Source organism: Cystoisospora suis, assembly GCF_002600585.1.
Source record: "Cystoisospora suis strain Wien I chromosome Unknown contig_2469, whole genome shotgun sequence".
NCBI lineage: Eukaryota > Apicomplexa > Conoidasida > Eucoccidiorida > Sarcocystidae > Cystoisospora > Cystoisospora suis.
In genome coordinates, this window is record NW_027155268.1 from 80668 (window position 1) to 102704 (window position 22037).

Genomic DNA, 22037 nt, shown 5'->3' on the forward strand with positions numbered 1-22037 from the left:
CAAGAAAAGTCAAAGGAAATGATCACGCCTCCGTTCAGACCCTCAAAGAATGCGGAGGGAATGTAGACTCCGCTTGAGCAATCAAGTATCTTCTTCAATCTAGCTTCAAGTGTGACAACCTTACTACTTGATTCACTTAACCACCGACTGTCCACCTTTCTTTCTTGCTTGTCCCATTTCATCTTCAGCGACGGAGACTGGTGTGGCCGCATCCGTGAGCCTGCGTGTCTCCACCCCGACTGTACCTACTACCTTCTTCACTTCTGACGTGAGCTACCCAAGAACAAAGAGAAACAAGGCATTCACCTACCCGTGCAAGGTAAAACATCAAGTCTTCACGAAAGAAGTTTGACAGCCAAAGACAGTGAGACGCATAACCTTCGGAGCCGTTGTCAGGCCGTGGATAGCCGTCGCTTCCTGTCTCTTCTGCGCTAAGGCCATCATCTGGTGCGCGAACCGGCGCCCCACACGATGGAGGAGAGCCAACACAGGTGAAAGAGCATCTCTCAGCTGCTACCCTGTAAAACACATCTACAAGCGTGGCGAGAGTACTCGGTGACAGCGAAGAGGCTCGACGAATGCCAACATCGTCAGTACCATCGATCTGAAGGACAAGAAGACGCAGAGATAGAATGAACGTGAAGACAAGCCATCGCTGGCCACAGAAAAAGACATCTCGTCTCAATGAAGAAGACATGCGTACTCACATACATACACGCATACAATGAAACATGAACTTCCGCGGGCAAAGCAGATATACGACGTGTATACCTCGCCGGCCCCCCGCACACGCACACACAGTCAACTAAGTAGGCACGCAGCCGAGTTTAGAGTGGCATGCACAGTAACGTATGTAGATCTCCTCCGGACGGCGAAGCAACAAGACCATACTTCGAAAGCACGCGTCGCACTCTAACGGAAACGGCTTGCACATCCCGGCGGACGGACATCGAATGTAGTAAGCCACAGATTTAAGTACACACCATGCTAGCAAGTACGCATGTAAAAATACTGTCTCAAGCTAAGTAACCAAAAGCAATTCTTCCCCGTCCTGTCGTGATCATCTTCAAGGGTAGCTGTTGTCAAGTGGAGTCGAGAGAGCATAGAAGAACTCTAGTAGTAATGATGAGAAGCAAAAACTGATCCACCAGTTGTCTCAAACAAGCGCCAGGCTACATCAGATCCCGCAGATGCACCATGCGCTCCCTCTCCCACAAATCGTACCTGGTCTGTCTGCTTTTCTTTCTTTCCGAGAAGTGTACACAAAATAGGAGCAATCTTCTGCTTCAGAATCGTAGGAGTATCAAGTGCTCGAGCGTCCTCCTCTCCTTCACACTGCCTTAGCTCGGAACCTTTCATCACATGGCGCTCGGCAACACACTCTCTTGGCGAAGTGTGGGTAATTAATGGAATATCTTCTTGTCTTTCTTTCGAGCCACTAACTCCGTGACCCACCTCCTCACCAGACAAGAATCCCGAACGAGGAGAAGAGAAAGATGAGAGAAAGAAATGACATGCGAAGGAGACAAGCGCAGGATGAAAAGAGCTCAGTGCGCCCCATGCCGGAAAACCTGGTGAGCAGACCGACGACTGCCACTCGACGCGTGCCCATGAACTGACAACGTCAAGGCGCCGCAGCAAAAGGTAAAGGAGGCCTTCACGTTCACCTGTAAAAACGATGGCAGCATAACCACCGAGGTGTCCCATCTAAGAAAAAGTCGCTGAAGTGATGACAGTCAGCGCAAGAAAACAGAGTGGAGACACGACAAAGACCGTGCCCGGGGCGAAGTCCGTCCCGACAAGACACCATAGAGAGCCAGTCAGGGCGCCGCCGACACAGCTCGAAAGGCATTACAAGTACAGATGCGCACACATCAGGTAACTTACTGCTGCAGCGCGGCCCGGCCTTTCACGATTCAGCAGTGTTACTCATACATCATTTTCTGAAGTCTAAAGAAGCAGTCTAATGTATACTAGTACAAACGCGGTGCCGCATAGTCAAATGGAGAGTTTGTTCGCGTAACCATGATAACACAGATGGCACACATATATATATTCATCCCTCGTGAGCTGTGCTGATAGGAAAGGGCTGTTGTCTCGTCGGCTATCGCTGCACAAACTTCAGTTTCTCAACCTGCGCGCGGATTCCGTCGCGATTTCATTGGCGAGATGACTGCTGTTGCGGCTTACTTTCGCTTGATATATCATAGCACATTCGGAACAATTCTTTCGAGTCTTCTAAGAAACTTCCTTCGCATCGTATGGCTCCCAGCAAATAAAAAGGTGTCACAATAGGAGAAAGGTCGCCCCCTCGACTCATCAGTTCACTGTCTGAACAGGCGGGGGCGACGACGGCTTCCCGTGAAGTCTGCCGACTAGCGCATCCGGCGTCCTGGCCTGTCTCTCTATCGGATTCGGTTAGTGGAGAGTTCTCGTAGTTCCCCGGACCTTCTGATTTGTCTATGCCAAAAAGAAGAAACGGTAGCCCCAACAGAACTTCCGCTCGTAGGAAAGCATCCTTCACTACTGGGAGAAGCCATTTGAGCGCTGCAACGGTCTCAGGAGGCTGTAAGCAAGCCCACGATAAACAACACATGCAGCGAAATCCTCACGGTTGGCGCTTCCTCCAAGCAATTGAACAGTAGAAGCCAGAAGCCGTGCCGTTCTCTCCAGCGCTACCACCACGACTGCATCTATACACAGCAACACTCACCTTCGCTTCAGTGGATGTGTCTCCCGAGCAAAACAGAAGTTCTCTATGGTGCAGTCGTTACGTGGCCATCTGGACTCAGTCTATGCCGAGTTAGCAAGAGAGAAGAAAGAACCTAGCTGCTCTTCAAACGTTAGTCTTACGTGCACTTCAATAGAAAGCTGTACCGAGGGGGCTGAGTCAGGAGACAAACGCCGCTGTGACGAGAGAGCCGAAATGGTAAGTTTGGCTCTCTGCCTGCGTCAATTTCCCCACTTTTGTTTCATAATGAGGGCACTCGGCTGCCGCCTTCCACACCGCAACCATCCGTCATGGCACGATTCCCAGAAGAGTCACCGTCTAGCCAGAAGGACCAACCACAAGGCCTTGCCATACCTTCTTTCATGTGGTGGTGACGAGCGAACACTCTCTGTTATGGCAACCCTCTATTCAAACCTTTGACAAGGGGCTGTGCTTCCCGAGGTGGTCTCTTCCATGAATTCGCATCACGCTCAAAGGTTTAGGGCTTAGCATGTCAATGAAGTGAAGACTGAAGGACAATTATCTCCACCCTCACGGCCTCGCCCGCTGCCTTGCTCCTTACACACGAGAAATCTAGCCGTGCGTCACATGTCAGAATAACACGTGCCAGATTCGTTCTGGAAGTGTTAGTCATCCTGAGGAACGATCTGTGTACATGCACCCTTGCAAAGTAGAGCATGAAATATCTCTATCCTTCAACTCACCACCGTCCATCGTGGAACGGAGACATCGCTGAAGCAGCGCGTCTTCGTGTTGCTCATTCCTCCAGACAAGTCACCAGCAACGCGGTCCAAGGAACACCGCGCAGATGTCCAGCGTTCCAATAACCATTCTATTAGTCCTTGTTCTTCTTCGTTTTCTTCCTCTCCATAGTAACACCCTTGAAGGGAACCCTCCCGTCCTTCAACCTTGGGCAGCAGCCACACTCGGAGAAGCTCAGTTAGTCGAGTCAGAAAGGGGACTCGGTGGTGAGGCACCAAATAGAACGGATTTAGGCGTCTAGAGCATGAGCCGTGTATATCGTGCTGCCCGCTATCAAATAGAACAACATCGCCGCCGTTGTCATAGTTCAGAAGCTCACTAGTGGCTTCTCCAACATGATTTCCGGCTGCGGTTCTTGGTGAGGTCTTGCAGGCAGAGGAAGGGAAGGCAGCAGCAGGTAGAAAGACGAGATCGTGCATCTCTTGAACTAGAATGCGCAATCTGAAAGAAAGATCGAAAGAAAGAAGGGAGAAAACTCGCGGAAAGTCTGGAAACACGATGCTATCAGCCGTGGAGCTGAATCAACTGAGATGAGGACAATTCAGATGGGCTCGGCAGTAGACCTTGTAGGCGTGCTGCCCGGGTCACTCGCATCCCTCATTGTCCCACCTTTGCGAGCGTCGTATAGAGCAAATCACCTTCACACACACGTTTTCCTCTCAATCAGAAAAAGACCTCCAACAGCAAAACAGTGCGAAATGGTCAGACCAACCGCAAAGGCGTCGCTTATAGCAGCGTTTCTGAGTAAAAAGTCACCATAGGTGCCTCGGCAAAGGACAGCAGTAGCAGTACTTGGTAGAGGTGCTCGAAGATGCGCAGTTCGCATGACTACCCAAGACCTATGCCCAAATTCCACGCTACGCGATCCCTAGAAGCCCAAATATCTCCCGTCTGGCGCCAAGTCCAGACAAGCACAAACAACATACAGCTTAGAGGTGAAAAAGGGACGATCTCGTAACACCTGAGCATCACCAAGCCTCATGCTCGCTCGCATGGGGCAGTTGTGCTCTGGTGCAAAAACAGCTTGGTGAACGGCTAGATGCGAAGAAAGGACACTGTCGCCTCGCAGGCTGTTTACCAGGCATTCAGCTATGAAAAAGGTCTTTCACGATGTTTAGACTTTTGCACCAGATTGCAGGAGGACTGTTTGAAGCGCTATCCTGCCATCAAGGACCGCCGATCTCTGTCAGCTCAGTGGAGTATCAATCAGCGCAGTAAGGATGTATGCACAGGGTGAGAATTCATCGAGTGATCAGTTCAAATGGCAACTACAACAGAAACATACCTCCTTCGGTACTCTCTGAAAGAGCCCGTTGATGACCTTGCCCTTCCCTCGCCTACTGCTACACGCTTAAGCATCGCGTCAAGTCGTACAATCTCTTGCAGCCAATAATCAAGAAGACGTAGCTCTACCGCCTCTATCTTCTCAGAAAGATCTTCATTCCAGTCCCTAGTAGCAAATTCATTACAGTCTTCTCTCAGTTGTTTTTCGGCATCCAACGCAGGTATCCGGACCGACTCGGTTGAGCGATGAATGCCGTTACTTCTATCAAAGGAAGAAACTTCTTCCTCACTTCCGTAATCAGCTTCTTCTTCTCCTGACTGTCTAGCGGTGTGATACGGCCCTCGGCATGGTCTCTTTACATTAAAGTTGAACGCTTCCTCCGACCTCATGCTACTAGGGAAGTTCATCGTCATACTGCTGGACCAGCTGGTACTTTCCTCCGACACTTGTCTCTCAGCAGCCGCGTCAGATGAAGAAGAAACGCATCTCTTCCTCTTCACCCCCTGGGGCAGCTCTACTCTTCTTCGTCTTCTTCTCTCCTCCATCGCTCGTACATTACCTACACATCTAAGAGCACCTTCGATTGCTAATCCATACAAATGCATGCGAGCTTCGTTAAATCCAGAGCTTCCTCGCTTCGTAGAGACAGTCCCCAAGAGCCCGGAGACAGCCCGTGTGAGGCTGATATGAGCATCTTCGAAATCCTGAAGGACATGGGTAGGCTCTCTCAATGGAAATAGAGTCCCCGCTGATTCGCAAACACCTTCTCTTGACCACCACGAGGAACGAGAGACACCACTGTGCGCTATAGTGTGAACTAGCCCCCTTCCGTCATCTTGAATGACTTGAGAGAAGTGCTTTGAAGCGTCGAGATTTACTTCCCTTGGAAGAAGACAAGCCACGAAATGAGACTCGACGTCTTGAGAGAAAAGCTCTCCATCTTTCACCGGAGGTAGTAGTAGCTGGCCATCTTGAAAGATTTGAAAGAGAAGTGTCTCATGTAAGGAAATGATTGCTGGATGGATGTACGCCTGGGACATGTAAAGACGACGCGGTAGAAGATGAGAGCCTCTTTGTGTGGTCGAAGAAGCAGAAGAACTCTTTCTATCTACAAGGCTCAGGAGGGATTCCCATGTACGAGAAAACAGTGGACAGGATTCTGTTTCGATCTCTTCTCTACACCGTGGTAAAGACTGTTCGCCTCTTGCTGCACACACAGAGCAAACCATATATACATACATACGTACATACATAGATACATACGTAGTCACATACGCAGATAAATAGATACATACATAGGAGTAACGTCGAGAGAAAGTAAGAGAGAAATCAGTATGTAGGGTCGTACCATTCGATAGTGGCAAGTGTTCTGAATGCACAAGAAGATCATAATGTGAGACGAAGGCAAAAAGAAATTCTTAACAAGACCATAGGTTGTTGACCACTGTGTATACAGAAACCCCTGTACACACACCAGGAGTAGATACCTGGCAAAGCTAGGGACCTTCACGAAGCCCATAGTAAGACAATCTCTTCTCGTCAACATCACCACGAATTCTACTTGTGGGACTCGTCTCCAAACCCCCCTATCCAGGCGTCTCCCTCAGATCGCTTTCACACGCCCACAAAAGCGTGCATGCACGGTCACCTGGAGTCTTGTATACTATGGCAAGGAGTCAACAACTGAACCGACAGGCTTCCCTCTTACACAAAGAACTTGACATGCAGCAGAGAGAAGCAAGATGGTCGTGAGACGTAGACTTTACTTCTCAGCGCATGAATCTAGCAAGCACAGAAGTATCAAAGTAGAAGGCTATCTACAGGTTATATCCAAAGTGTCGGGTATGTAAAGATCTATCCATATCGTTGTATTCTGGGAGTGTAGACGCAAAGATCTACGTATATCCTTCCCTATGAAGTACTGACGTGAAGGCCTATCTATAACTTTCTATCTCTTTCTCTTCTGACTCACCAAGATATGCAAGAACATCCGCAGCCTCCACTTCGAAGGTGACTAGTCCTCGCCATCTCCGTTCTTGCAACCTGCGTCCCCCCCCTTCATCTCCACAACTACCAGCGTTATTTTGTTCAGAGAGGATCTGAAGATAATTCCTTAACACTCGCATGCAATCAATAATAGCCCTGGACCAATCTTCTCTAATATGGAGAACTAAACTTGCTAAGATTTCTCTTTGTTCGCATGAGGTGGGAGAAGAAAGAAATGAGACGGAGCTGCTCGCCGGAGTCTGAGAGGGCTTGCTGACGTTACATCCTATCGATGCCGCGGTTAAATGATATGACAATCGTCGATCATTCCAGACATCTTCAAAGGATGAGTAGTGGCTGCTGTGTTTTCCTTTCTTCTTCTCCTCCTGCCTGTTATTCTCTCCGTGAACCCCTCCCGACGAATGACGTGATATCGAAGAAGAGACAAGGAGCAAATGAACTGGAAGAGATAAGAGGAGACATGCAGCCTCGGCAATACGGCGAATCGATATGACGGAGAGACCTATTCATGAGACAGAAAGAGATAAAGCAACAGAGACAAGCAAAAATATAGGGCGAGAGTGAAGACGTGGACATGCAGCAAAGACGTAGGCACGTGCATTCATGGAGGGGAGACGAGACAGAGGAGGGGGCTAGGAGAGACGGCAGAGAGGCTTCATCCGTGGAAGATTGGTCAGTCACGCCATCAGAAACATACAAAGTTCCTCCGTCTCCGGAGAACGCCCGCTTCTCCTTCTTTTCTTTGCCCGTCAGGCATCATCAAGGAAACGAATACAACGAACATTTTCGGAAAGACAGTCGGAGTCTTGTTGTGAACTTCTTCTCATAGACGCAGTTTGGAGATGGATACTTGAGAAAGAAAGGTTAGATCGATATCGTAGCGGATGACGGGATTAGAATGATGGCGGGGTGCCTTTGAAGAGAGGAGCAAGGAAAGCTACCTCGTAAAGACCTAAGATATACGAAGCGCTCTTGCACAAGAAGGATGAATGTATGGTATCATTGGAGACGCTCCAAATTCTCTCTCTATCAATGGCATATGTAAAGAAGGATTAGGTGAGACGCATAACTCTTTCATCAATATCTCTCTCAGAAAAAGAGTTGACAAAGAAACTAATGTCAACCCACACATAAACAGACTCATCTATCAATCTACCTGTCTATCTAGCTATCTCTAATCTATTTGTTTTTCTATACGAATACGTATATATATATATGTATATATATACAAAGGACAACAGAAGAGGTGGACAGTTTCCTGTCTGTGACCAGTGTCGGATTTTCTTGAGACGTTCCTGCTGTCTTCGAGAGTATCATACAGAAGAGAGAAAGAAGCCGTTGGCGTGCTAAGGAGAAATTCAAAGAGAGAGAACAGGAGGCCAGAAAAGTTTTCCATGCCAAAGAGGGAAAGAGAAAGAAGGAAAAAAAGCAAAGACTTTGGGAAACAAGACACGAAGCGAAGAAGAAGAAGAGAAGAATGGAATGAATGTCTTCTTACCACGTGGTGCGACACGATCAATGCGGCCAGTGAGCAGACCTGATAGGACTCTTAGAAGACACCTTATTTCAGCTACTTGCAAGAGAAAGAAGATTTGTCGTTGTCTTCTTTGTTCTTGGTGTTTTGCTTCTTCTTCCCCCTCTACTGAAACCTCTCTGTCTTTCGTCTTTCCTTCATCTTGACCTTTTCTTTTCGTTTCTGTCGATCCCTTCAGCAAACATGACTTCACGGTAGAAGGTAAAGAAGCGATCATCTTTCTTAGGAGAGGAAGAATAACTGTCTCAAGAAGTTTCGAAATGAGCACATCTCCTGTAAGTGGTCCGGCCATGCGAGTGTTTTTACGAGTTGTATTAGATGAAGAAGTGCTACAGTGTGTCTCTATGGAGCTATCCCTTACAGCGGAATCTTCTCGTTTCTTTCTCCCTGTGTCATAGTCATCCTTCTCTCTCTCTTCTTCTGTGGCATCATGACTTCTCCTCTCTTGCATAGCCCTGTCGACCTCTTCGCTTCCGTTCCTTTCCTTCCCTCTGGCTGGTGTCTGTTTAAATGGAGATCTCTCCGAAGTTGAGAGATGAAGCTGTTGATCTCCTTCACTTCCTTTCTCTTCTTTGTCTTCAGTATCTTCCTCTCCATCCTCGCGAGAGGAGATCTCTAGAGGCCAGTCACCTGGGAAGGTAAAGACTGCGTACCGACAGCATGAAGAGGAAGTCGTCGATCCAGAATCATTTTCTTCTTTGTCTCGTCTTTCTTCACTCCCCTCATCTTCTTTCCTCTTGTGTCTCGTCTCGCTAGATACCTCCGCCCTACCTCCATCGACTTGCTTGTTTTCCTCTTCTTCTCTTCGTTTCTTTCGTCGCACCTCTTTACAGGGGCAAGTGAACCTTAAGCTCGATTGAGATGCCTTCTGAAAGAAGATCTCTCCAACTAAACTTTGCAGTCCTTTGATCGTCTGAAGAAGTTGAAGCTTCTTCCGATAAAAGGAAGGAGAGAGACAACATGTTCCTCCTTGAGGAGGTCCATGAGAAGAGGAAGAAGAAGATGATACGGCAGCCATGGAAGATCTGCCTGATGAAAGACTGCTCCTAGAACGATCATTGCAAGAATGAGAAGGAAGGCCATGGCTAGTATAAGAGAGACTCTGACGAGAGCTATGGATCTCCATACCTCAGAAATCTGGCAGGAAATCTTTCATCAAGCAGTCCACATCGTTCTTTGCCCAGAGTGAATGAAATCTATACCCACCATAGCTCGGTCTGACTATGTAGATAGAAAGGACGAAAGAGACGAAGAGAAGTACGTCATCGTGCGTAGAGGTGTCCCTGCAGCGGCAAGCGTTACATGAGAGAAAAGAGAGGAGATGGTTAACTTGATGGAGGGAAATCCTCATAGCTCGAGACGTAGAGAGACGATACTGTAAAGGAGAAATTAGAAGAGATGACAACGAATATACACACACAGAGAGAGGAAGTTGAAAGGCAGGGAGGAGAGACGATAGGCCTTTTTAGAGATTGCTGAGACGAGTGATAAGAATGGAAACAACAACAGAAGAGTAAGGTGCCTTTTCAAGGAAATCTCAACATCGACATTGTGGTATGTGGAAGGGAAGAAGGAAAGAGAATGATACAGAGAGTTCCGCCTCTACTCCGGTCCCTAGCGTTGTTTGACCTGTCAGATGCGAACCGTTTTGCACATGTTGTGAAAGAGTAGAAGGGGAAGGACATGGCCCAAGGGAGAGGAGAAAAGAGAAGTTGATCCGCCTTTCATTCTAAACGCTTCCTTCGTAAGTAACAAGGAAAACATATGAGGAAGAGCGGGGCGAAGACATCCTTTCCGTGGAAGAAGTAAGAAGATGAAGACCGGGAGAAAAGACGTCGAAAGGATGAGGAGGAGAAGGAGGAGGACGAGGGAAGCCTATGAAGAGGTTAAAGAAGAGCATGAACACGAAGCAGGATAAATGACTTAGAGCCTTACATGGCTTGAAAGAAAGATACAATAGAAGAAAAGAACAAGCTATCCTTCAAATGGACCTCTGCTGTTGCCTGGTCATGGGAGGTAATCGGATGAGTAGAAGATAGTGGAATAGACTATTTCTGTTCGAAAGTAGAACAAAAGAAGTTGAGCTTTGTCGCTAGGCGAGAAAAAGACATGAAAAGAGAGGAAAAGGGACGGCGCCAACTTGCTCCTTCGGGCAGGAAACCTCGCTACTTCCCCGTCTATCCCGTGGAGGAAGCAGTGGGAGACGTAAAGAAGTTTGTAGAAAGGAAGGATGGATGAGTGGCAAGATCATATGATTCCGCAGGGGCAACGAAGAACAAGAATGGAGAAGGAGGAAAAGCAGAAGACGAAGCAGAGCTTTGCTTGCTCTTCAGTAAAGGAGACTAAAAGCCCTTACAGTTGACATAAAGGGAAATCAGCCGTTGTCTCTCCCTGAATTGGTGGAGTGTAAGGACAGAGATCGACTAAGGACGAAAGAAAAGCAAGGGAAGGAGCGTAGGTGACAGTTAGAATACAACAAGAGAGAGAAGCGCGAAAAATAAAAGTAGAGAAGAGGAGAAATCTAGAAGAAAAAAGGTGTTACAGGAGATCAGTGTGCGCTTTGTTTGAATGAATGGGTTGATAGAATAACAAGAAAATTTGTGAGAAGGGCGTGCTTCCTAGGCAGACGCCAACTGGGTGAGACAAAAAGAGAGAACAAAGAGAGCGGAATAGAGTTCCTCTTCTTGAGAACAAAAATAACACGGTGCGACAAGCTCGAAGATGAGGAGAATCAGTCGTGATGTTGCTGGTTAGAAAGAAGCGAGGTTGCACTGTTGAGCTGCTATGAGACTCCGAAGACTGTGCTGAAAGAGATCGAAAAGTCTGGAGATGCTTGACAAGAAGAGGCAGTGCTTGGTGTGGGTGGACCGTACAGGAACATACAGACTCAGGATAAGCTACGATTGTCCACCAAGCCAGGAAGAAGATCGACGATACTTGAAGACAGCGAGTGCATGCACGGCAGCAGACAAAAAGAGGCTTTTGTCCTAACGTTTACAACTTCCAGGGAGCCTTGCCGTGCTCAAATTGGAATGAAGAAGAGACCGTTCTTCGACAGTGGACGGCAATTGAGAAGAGCTCTGGAGGCAGCAGACTCTTCACAGCTAGACGAGGCCACCATGGGAAAAGTAAGACTTTGTTTGGAGGGTGTGCTTGCAATCCGAGTGCATGCAACCGCATCTAACTACTGGGAAAGTGTGTGAGAGGCGCAGGGGGAAGAACCGCACGTGTTTCATGAGAGTTCCAGGAAGGTCAGACAGAAGCCGGGACAAACCTCGTGTTGCAGGATTTCCTCATGAGAAACAGGGGAAACAGGGTCTTATTCGTGGAAAAGGAAAGCTACTTCTACTTTCCATCTTGTCTAACCGTTCCCCCAATGCTGTTTGCTGCTCATACCTGCCATTATCGAGATACAGCGAAGTGCCACAGTGCTCACTTGCGGGGGGTGTATGTACACTCCATGAAGAGGAACAAACTGCCGTCTACTAGGGCTGTTGCTAGCAGACCTTCACCGAAACGGCGTTTTCTCAGCTCCCTGTCCCAATGCAGGGACTGAACGACAACCGGCGGTCTGCTTCTGCCACACAATTACAGGGTGCATGCTGCGATTCACCTTTTTATGAAAAGAAACACCATTGACAGAGAATCGACAAGAGAAGTTCTCATATAAGGCGATATGGTCAAACAGCTTTGTTTTGAATCGGTGTTCTTTGGTTCATCAATGCAACGCCTCAACTGAAAGGGCAGTTAGAGAAGAAAGCATGTGTGCTTTCTCTTCATTCGGGCTCTTTTCGCATTTCTTCCTTCTCTCTTCATCATCGCCGTCTGCATCTCTTTCTCTCGGATTTCCCTTTGACTTCTTATCCTCATACCTCCTCTCCTTCACACCCCCCACTCCAAGTATTTGTTCTGTATATCCATGTAGAAAGTAAACACAGCTGAAGTGTTCTTCCTCGAAGAGAAAAAGAAAGACAAAAAGCGTTTCATGCAGTACACGTTGTGCCGAACCGGTTTGTTTCTTCACCTCTCTTCGGTAAGAAGTTGCGTTTCTTTGCTACCCTCTTCTCACCTCCTGCCCAAGTTTTTTCGTGTGTCGACCGTCCTCCGACTCCTTGTGACCAACAAGAGTCTTTCTCGAGCTCTTCAGGTTCTCTCTTCTGCTTTTTCCTCTTGTTTTCTCTCATTCTCCTCCTCGGTCTGGATCATTCTTACTCCGCGCTTCTATCTTCTTCGACTGTCTCTCCATCGAACACTAAAGAGCATCCTGTCGGAGAGATCATATCTCCCTTTTGCTATCCTAAGAACTCTAAAGATATCTATCTATGCGCTGCCGCAGGTAACCGTCTTCAATAAGCTGGCGTTCCCTTGTGTTTCTTTAGTATCGTTCTTTCCTTTCTTCATCTGGGTGTCACTAATGAGCCCTCCTCAAGTGGAACCTCTATAGATTGCCGGAAAAGACAGAGACGAACACGGAAGAGAAAACAGGTTTCAAGAAGAAACGGTGTGTGTAGGCATCTCTCCTGTTCTCTAGACAGGGAAGCGAGACAGAGAGCCGCCAACTTCTATCTCTTCTTTCTCTCTCAGGTAAAAAAGAGCGGAGATTCTTATCTTCTGCACTCGGTAAGTCGATTGACCAGCCGAGCCCACTTGTACTGCGTGTTTCCAACTCAGGAATGGAAGACGATAAGACTTCAGCATAGTGCTGGAGAAACGCAAGGTGAAGAGCCTTTCTTTGTTTCTCTCTCCCTCTCGCTCGCTCTTCTTTGTTTCTCTCCAATCACTCTCCATTCTTGGTGTCCCCTGCGAAAAAACGCAAGAAGACTTTCTCTTCTTCTGATCCTTCTCTTGATCGTCGTCTTCTTCTTCAAGTCCTCTCTTTCTTCTTTTTCTTTCCTTCCTCTCTCTCGTCTTCTTCCTAAACAAGGCCCTCCCCAATCATCAGTATCGTCTCCATTTTGTTTTTTCATTGTACACTTTTCCTTGTCTCTCCTTCTTGTATCTTTCGTTCTCTTCTTTCTTTCATTCTTCATTTGAAGAAGTCTGTTGACATGGTGGTTTTCTTCAACTCATCGTCTTTCTCTCCCTTCAAGAGGGTAGAGCGGGATTCTCGTTTCCTCGTCTGTCGATGGTTTCTCTTCTCGCGGGCTAGCCATGCCTCATCAAATCTTCGCTTCTTTTCCTCAACTCTCTCTTCGTCGTCTTCTCCTCGAGGAAAGGTCGTCTTTCACCCTCTTTCCTTAGAGCAAAACACATTGTTAGGGCTCTCATCTTCTACTTCTTCATCTCATAGAGATACAGGTGCTATATCTTTTCATTCGTCTTTCGTTAAACGAGGACTTCGTATACAAGGACACAATTCTTCTCTTCTGAAGAAGCAGACTCAGCCGCGTTCATCATCCTTACTTTCATCCACGTTGGCCTTCTCTCCTTCTTCAAATTCTCATATCTCTGGCTCCTTCGAAGGATCAGAGTTTTCTCTTCCTGAGAATCATCTTGTACATGTCTGCGAAACATCTTCTCTATACCCCTCTATCTCTACCTCGTCGTCTTCTTCAGGGCTGCCGACGGGGGATATCTTGAGGCGTCAGAGTTTTGAACGGAGAGAAGGAGAGAGAGAAGAAGCCAAACATTCTTCATATCAACAGCATCATACATCGTCTTCATCTTCTTCATCTCGTCATTTCTCTTCTCTTTATTCTCTTCCCTTCTTTTCTTTACTAGGAGGAACAAATGCCTTGAGCGTTTCATCTGTACATCAAGCGGCCCTGAAGGGAAGCGAAGGAGAAGAGAACTCCGTCCAAGAACCCAAGCACCCAGGATCAACTCTCCGTATTTCTTCTCGTTCTTTTGCTACTGCTAGTTCTAGTCATCCTGTCCGATCAACTTCTTCTCTCTCTTCCTCTTCTTCAAATGAAGACATTTCATCACTCTCTTCTCTTCACGCTTCAAGCCCAGAAGGGAGCCTGGATCTAACTCAGAAGAAAGAGGAGAAAGAAGGCTTGAGCAAGATCAATGAGGAGTTCCGAGGAAAGAGAGAGGGAGAGGAAAGAGAGAAGGAAAACGGTGTCAAGGAAGATGGAGAAAGAGCGAGATCTATACAACATGCAAGAATCGTGAATAACCCAAATGATAGTCGCGCCCAAGGAGGACAAGGAAAGGATACACGAGAGAGAGAAGATGCTGAACCTCTTCTAGGAAGTTCTTCTTCAGTCTCCTCGTCAGCTTCTTCTTCTCCGTCAACGACGGATCTTTCAGATGAAGTGAAGAAGAACGAGGAGACGTCTTCTTCTGAGGAAAAGAAGAAGAAAGAAGAATGTAAAGAGAAGTCCTCACCTGAGGGAAGTCAGGCATCTCATTATGAAGGAAGCTCTTCACAGAATGGAGAGAAAGTCTTTACTCTTTTCACCGTCGCGATTCTCTTTTCAGGTCTTGCGTATGAAGGCCTACGGATTCTTCGGCTAGCTAATCTCGACAACAAGTCTTTTCAAGGTACATCTCCAACAGTCAGGTCGTAGAGGATAAATGAGTTCTCTCACTCGTTGTCTTTCATCGATCTTCTTCTACTCCTCATACTTTCTTTTCCCTGTACTGTATCTTCATCGTTTTTCTCTTCTCATTCTTTATTGAGACGCTCACCGTTGAACTTTCCTTCATTTCCATCGAGCCTCCTTTCGTCTTCCTAGCTAGAAAAGAAGCCAGTCTACTTAATTCTCTTCACTCTATTGGGACATGTATTTTTCTAGGATCAAATAGTGCTGACAGAGCCAATAGCTTGTGCGGGGGCTTGAGAGTATAGAAAGATAGATGGCGAGAGTGATAAGGATAGAGTCTAACGTCACACAGAGACGGTTTCTAAATGAAAGATAAGTCTGGTGGAATCAACTGTCGTGTTTACTGGGAGCTAGCTAAGAACTCTATAGTAATGGCAGGGGTAGTTGTTGATCAGGTGTCTTGCGCACTAGTGGAGTGCTTGCCCCCCATAGAGCATCGGAAGAAGGAGAAGAAGAGGAAGAAGTAACTGTCGTTACCATGTATTAGTGACTTAGCTCTTTCTCCCATGTCTCTGTTGGTATCTTTTACTTCTTCTTCTCTTACATTCGTAATAGATATTTTCGATAGACAAGATAGTCTGACCTCTTGTATGACGTGGTTTTCTGAATCTATACAGACGTGCGTGACGGTGATGACGGGACGAGTCGACTGTTTCTTGTCTAGAGAACAGACATGGGTTGTTCTGGGGTGGGTGTACATACACCTGAGTATTTCTGTAAAGATCTCTACTTCGAACAAGTCGACAAGAATGTATTCAGTCGTTGACGTTCATTGATTCACCTGAGTCTACCGAAATTCCTCCAGATAGCCAGCAAAGTTCATTCTAAGAACACGGCGAGATTTTCTTGTCAACGCTGCATACACTTCGTTTCGGTAGAGAGAGCTGAAGAAGCAGAAGGAGAGTTGTCTCCGATCTTTCGTGTTCTTTTCTTTTCCTTTCATCTGCTGTCAAGCGCTTTCCCGTTTTTTTTCTATTATGCTAGTCCTGGTGCCTTCCTCTTTCTCCCGTTGACCACGTTGCTTTCTTTCTTTTCTTTCTTTTTGCAGAGGTCGTTTATGACGAGTTTCGGCGTCTTGATGAGAAGATGTCTGTGTGGAATGAGAAGCTTCACATCTTCTTAGACCAGGTAACTAATTCTCTACTTACTTGTTGACAACATATGGGTAGGTCACATTGTCTGCCCTTTGAAGCTCTGTAGTCGCTACATGTATCTGGATTTGTATGTATAGACTTCTATACACATGTCATCTATGGTGAGAACTCTGATGGGAGTGAAGGAGTCTATTCCTACTTCTCTTCACTTGCAATCTCATGTATCTCACTTGGCGACTCCTGCTACTGCTATGTGAAGATCTATTCTATCTTCTGTTTTCACCCATCAATGGGGCCCTCCACGCAGATCCTTCGTTTGTCTTAGATATGTCTCCTCTTCATTCTCTTCTCTATGTTCTCGTCTCTTGTTCCTCTCTTTCCTTCGCACGCGTTTGCTCCTGTAGTGGAAGAGAATCTTATCCGGTCTCTTATGTTGTTCTTTTCTTCTTCTTCTTCCCTCCTAGATCTCTCTCTTTCTTTCTGCTTCTCTCTCTTTCTTTCGTGGATTTCTCTCTTTCTTTTTGCTTTTCTTTCCTTCTTCTATAAACAGAAGCTAGGAACGAAATCAGCAGATAAGGAGCCTCTTCTTCCAGACCTTTCTGAATTGAACGCGCCGGATCTCATGCCTACCCTCGTGCTGAATTTTGATAACGTCCTTGCATGCATTACATACGATGTAAGACTTTGCTTTTCTTCAGTAGTCTGTAAGGGTCCCTAAGATATTGATGGAGATAAGAAAGGAAAAAGAAAAAGAAGAAAAGGCAGCTTACCACGTGACTAAAAGAAAAAGAAGGAACAGAAGGAATGGGAGTCATAGTGAGATAGGACGGGGAATGCTGAGGGACTTGTTTTTTCTCTCTCCCCTGGCACGCATTTGTATAGAAAGATAGATAAATAATTTAAAGATAGATTGGTAGATAGGCTAAAGATGCATTATATGGATTGACCAAAGATAGATAGGTAGACAGATTGAAGGCAGATATCATCAATAGATAGATAGATATAGATAGATAGATAGGACTCTTTATTGTATGCATAATGACCTGGAGAGTCAGTATACCTCCGCTTTCGCTTGGATTTAGTTTCTCTGTAATAGAAGGTGTGTAGACAGCATCACAACCTTAGAGACAGATTAATGGAACTGCAGGAGAGATACAAAGATTGTTAGGAAGAAACAAAAGGGGAAATAGAGAAAGGAAGAGAGCGACAACTTCAGGGCAATGGCGTACTTGTGAAAGAGCAGTCGTCTTCTTTCTTTCTTTTTGAATCATCTTTTTAGTCCTTCAAGTTCCTCTTCTATCTATTTATGGCTGTTTTAGTCCTCGTTGAAAGTGATCGTCTTCGATGGATTCTCTTTTCAAGACGGAGATTCCGAGGTGCCTTCAGAGAAGAGAGACAACCCGTCAGCTAGAGAGAGACCGAAATGATCTGCGCGTCCCCAATACTAGGCTTGCCGTGGTCCTAAGATCTCTATGCGTGTGTATGAATCCTTCTGTCTTTCCTTCTTCTTGTTGTTTCATTTTTTCTTCTTTGTCGTCTTCTGCTTCTTTTCTCCTAGCCTGTCCGAGGATATAAAGTTCGCAAGAGGCCCGGCGTCGATGCTTTTCTTTCAACGTTGTCAAACTTCTATGAGCTTGTGCTATGGAGCGATCACCCTTTCCCTTATATTGAAGATCTCCTACGAACTCGCTTAGAATGGCCTGTCTCTTTTACTCTTCATCAAGATAATATGGATAGACGGGGAAGTACACGATACCGAGTAAGGATGAGAGAGAAAGAAAGATAATCTCGTGTCTACCTGTATGGCGTTGATCATGAGACGAAGAAGAAGAAAACGGAAAAGAACAACAAAGACGACGTTCCTGGAGAGTCGTGGCTCCTCAAGTCATTACAGCGACTTTTTTCTTTTCACAAGATACGAATAAGAAAGAACAAGAAGATCTGTAGAGATTTGTAAAGAGCAGGAGCAGCAATAGGAGTAGATCCCAAAGTCGTGGTGGATAGGCACTGGGTGTATATCAGTGTTAGGGCAGCGCATATATATTCATCTCTGTATGCGTGATAAGATTGTTTTGAAGTTGGCAAAGATGAAGAAGAAGAAGAAGGAGTTTTCATGCCATGTATCCATAGCTTCTATCTTTGTCAGGTAGAGACACTCCTGTTTTGCTTCAGTCCGATAGGTGGACATCTATCCCACAAGTCTATAGAGATGATGAATTCTACACTTCACACTGATTCGAAGGAAGGAAAGAAAGGGACAATCACATAGGAAATTTTTATTTCCTGAGGAGACAGTATCAAGAGTTCTCTGCATATAACAGAAGGAGATGGATCAACTAGAGAGAGAGCTACCACTACTTTTCTTGAGGACTAAGGAGAAGCTATGTCAAATTCTCGTCGTGCGCCTACTATCTCATCTCCCTCTTCATGGAGACACCTATGTATTTCATTCGCCATATTTATATCTATAAAAATATATACTTGTATCGCTGATTGACTGAGATAGCGTACTTCTACGACGAAGAGCTTACAATTGAATACGTATGTATATCTCTAGAATGTAAGGTTCTAGCTGTAGGGGTATTTTATCGACATGGGTGTATATACAGGTGGTCTTTCTTGTTGATATTCTTATCATTCTCGGGTCTGTGGATGTGTCTCTGTTTTTCTCCTTCTAGGATCTAGCGCGCCTAGGGCGTCGGTTGGATAGAGTTCTGTACATTGATACAGATGGCTCCAACCTACCTTTCTCTCAGAAGGAAAACTTCATCAAAGTCTCTCCTTTCCATGGTCAGTTGTTGTCTCGCTTCTTTCTCTCTCCTGGTGCTCCCTACAAAGCCATGTACCTTCCTGTACATGGCTATATACATACGAATAGATTACTGTAGATAGATAGATAGATATGTGAAGGGGGTGAAGCGCGTTTTGTTGTCCCCGTGTATGCCTTTTTTGTGCTACACTTGGGCCTAGTTGGGATCACTCCGGTTTTTCCATTGAGGCGAAAACACACCAGCTCTTCCTTCCCTCACTCCGCTGCTGTGTAGGCGTATACACAAATGATTCTGTCTGTATACCTATATCTATGCATCTTTCTATCTATATATATATAGATAGAATGAACGTACGTGAATATATGCGTACGATATATTCATCTCGAGTAAATCTTTCATGTACATGCCTATGCACTTCTTTTCCTTTCCTAATCTTGTTCGACATACCGCCTTCATATGTCTCTCTCTTTCTGCCTCCCTCGTTTGTTCTTTTCTTCTCTTCCAGGAGAAGCTGAGGAGATGCTGAATGATCGAACCCTGTCTGAACTGACCGATCTCCTTATAAGCGCGGCTATCTCTGCAGGAGATGTCCGCGACATTGTGCGACGTTACGGCGGAGGGGAAGAAGAAGGCGTCGGTCGAAGATTTCTTAGTGAGAAGCTAGAAGCAGGAAAGAAAGCTGACCAGAGACGTAGTATAGGTCGTGTCTTTGGTTTCAGTTCATCGGGCTCTTCTCCTGCGACAGGAACCCCTTCTTCGTCAAAACAGAGATGGGAAAGAATGTAGACAGGAGGAGAAGAAAGAGAGACAGGTCCAACAGAAAGAGATAAGAAAGAGAGAGAGAGAAAGAAAAGGGTGTAAAAAAATAGGAACGAATGTATGTGGCGAGGAGAGATAGATGAACAAAAAGAAAGAAAGGAGTGTGTATAGACAGGAAGGAATGTAGGTAGCTCGAGGCAGAGGAGAGAGATGGATGAACAGAAAGAAGGAGAGAAAGGAGCAAAGAGAAGCTAATGATGTTTCTAGTCATAAGGATACTTAGCCTGCCTTTTGTTTCAAAGAGTGAAGGGAGACAGCTAAATGAAAAGAACAAAAGAAGAAGTGATTGAAGTGAATGGATTGGTTAGGGTTGTGCTCGTCTACTCGAAGACAAGGGTAAAAGGAGAGAGAGGAGAGAGGGATGGAGAGGAAGACGTAGGAACTAGATAGTGTATAAGGAGGAGGCAAGTATGTATTGTCCGATATCCAAGAGATAGGATATATTTTCTGTTCTTTACGCCACCGCTTAATAATCTTCTCGAAGAGACGCGCGTGCACGTTATTCAAGAAAATTAGACATTCGTTATCTTCACTCTATGTTCCATGTAGGATATATAATGCATATCCTTTCTCTCTATAGGCGTATATGTCAATGAATGGTCTGCCTGTCTTCATGCATATACAAGGTAGTCGACCTAGGTACTTAACTTCGTTGCATTGCTTTCTTGGTATATGTGTCTTCAAGTTCGTCTTACCTTCTTCGTCTTTCTTATTTCAGCAAGGTAAACTTCTACGCTGTCCATATCATACATCGTCTATCTATCTATCTGTCGATCCATCCATCTGTATCCATACGTAGATAGATCAAGTGACACGCAAAGATGAGTTATATGTACGATCAGCTCTGTATCTGATGTGTATGAGTGCATGTATGGATCGTAGTGTACGATGATGTTGCAGTCTACCGATGTGTCTATCGTTCTATTTTTGAAGAGCCGGAGCGACATTTGAACGCCCCGCGGTCCCAAGAAGAAGTGGTTTTTCTCTCGTATTTTAGCATACGAAATTCATAGCAACAAGAGACAGATAAATAGAGAGATAATAAATAGGTAGATAGGTAGCCTTTTCTTCTATCTGCCCTTCTGTCGACATCTACATGATAGATTTACCGATCAAAATACATACATGTTCATCCTACTTCTCTCCATATGATTTTCTTGTTTGTCTCAAGAAGTTCCAAGTCCTTCTGTACACATAAGGAGAGAAGAACACTCGCTTCTTTTCGCACTTTGAGAAATAGTCTCGAGAAAGTTAGATGGACAGGAGAGCTGCTACCTTGTCTAAAGACTCAAGCCACTTGGATCCTGTCGTTGTGAAGAGACAAGGAGGAACCGTAGAAATGTCGATTTTCTGATTGATGTGTGGAGTGCGGTGGTGCATCTGCCGTACCTTCCCTCTTTCCATTTCTCTTCAAGCTGAACGTCTACGAGGGGGGAAGATAATAATGAGAAAGCGATTTTGAGAACTGAGTAGCTTCGGGAGAAGCAAGTTAGAAAAGAAGGGACTGAGAAAGACACGTGGTTGGTGTTCCCGCTCTCCTTCTTCTCTTCTCTCTTCGGAGTTGATATTAGGAAGGAGAGATAGCCTTCTCTCACTTCCGGAAGACTCTACTCAAAAGGCCTATCACATGTACATTCACATGCAGATAGTACGCCTCTCGAGAAGGATAGTCTAGTTTTTCTCCTTGGATCGCTTTATAAGAAAGGCGTCCGGCCATCGTATGTATGTTAATGGTTTCGTTTGCATCATCCGTTTCGTGTTGTCGTGTTGGTTTCTTTCCTTTCCTTCTTGAATTGTTGGAGAGAAGAACTTCCTCCCTCGCGTCGCTCTTACTATTGGCCTCCCCCTTTAGAAAGGCCACTACCTAACCTCGATGTAGTCACAGAAGAATGTGTGAAGAGGGGATGGAGTAATTCAAAGAGAGATCCTCTCTTCTCTGTTAGTCTTTTTTTCTGATTCAAGTTTGGAGTTGGATAATAAGACATACGATTCTATTCTCTACCGGTTCAGCTTCTTTGATTTTTTCAGTCTCAAGCAATCGTGATAGATGGACAAGTTTCTTCCTGAATGTTCTCATTCAAAACTTTGTATAGAGTCAGAGGAGAAAAGGAAGAAAAGGAACTTTCCGTACAGCGACAGGGTGCCTAGGTCTCCTCTGTCAGCTTCAAATCGCCGTAGAGGAATATGAACTCGCCATTGTATAGAAGAGTAGGGTAACAGGCGGAAACCGACACGCCCGTCTGTGTGAGGACGATTTCTGTCTTCTTCATGTAGAGTTGATACTTCGCACTCTCTCTAACGAGTTACGCGAGTCAGATGTTAACGAAGATTTGTTTCTCTATTGCGAACACGTCCTTTATTTCTTTAGAAAAAACTTAGAATCTCGTCTACACTCCTCGGACAACGAGGCAACACATTCCTCTTTTTTGTGATCTTCACTAGTAGAGCCTTTTTGCATGGGGTAGATAGTGATAGTCACTCAG

The 22037-nt window shown here is 45.7% G+C and overlaps 2 protein-coding genes across 2 annotated transcripts in view; one reads left to right on the forward strand and one right to left on the reverse strand.

The window, feature by feature from the left end:
• CSUI_005130 (fatc domain-containing protein) overlaps nt 1-11305 on the reverse strand; it is a 44313-nt gene extending 33008 nt beyond the window's left edge. The window contains exons 1-7 of the mRNA XM_068065309.1: nt 8284-11305; nt 6751-7287; nt 4779-5985; nt 3436-3934; nt 2191-2566; nt 1225-1667; nt 311-604 (exon numbers count right to left, since the gene is read on the reverse strand). Coding sequence (XP_067922721.1) covers nt 311-604; nt 1225-1667; nt 2191-2566; nt 3436-3934; nt 4779-5985; nt 6751-7287; nt 8284-9445 — 4518 coding nt within the window. The 5' untranslated portion in view covers nt 9446-11305. The remainder of the gene's footprint in view (nt 1-310; nt 605-1224; nt 1668-2190; nt 2567-3435; nt 3935-4778; nt 5986-6750; nt 7288-8283) is intronic.
• A 712-nt stretch (nt 11306-12017) lies between these two features.
• Nucleotides 12018-21737, forward strand: CSUI_005131 (nli interacting factor family). The gene is made up of 6 exons (XM_068065310.1): nt 12018-14808; nt 15919-15998; nt 16515-16640; nt 17523-17723; nt 18643-18754; nt 19241-21737. Exons 1-6 carry the CDS (start codon nt 13368-13370, stop codon nt 19519-19521), a joined length of 2241 nt encoding a protein of 746 aa, XP_067922722.1. The 5' UTR covers nt 12018-13367; the 3' UTR covers nt 19522-21737.
• The last annotated feature ends 300 nt before the right edge of the window (nt 21738-22037 follow it).

Bases quoted from the DNA above. Each gene is read 5' to 3' on its own strand.
- CSUI_005131 (XM_068065310.1), top strand. From the start codon at position 13,368: ATGGTGGTTTTCTTCAACTCATCGTCTTTCTCTCCCTTCAAGAGGGTA. The intron at 14,809-15,918 runs GTACATCTCCAA...TTCTTTTTGCAG, and splicing joins CGACAACAAGTCTTTTCAAG to AGGTCGTTTATGACGAGTTT. The intron at 15,999-16,514 runs GTAACTAATTCT...TTCTATAAACAG, and splicing joins TTCACATCTTCTTAGACCAG to AAGCTAGGAACGAAATCAGC.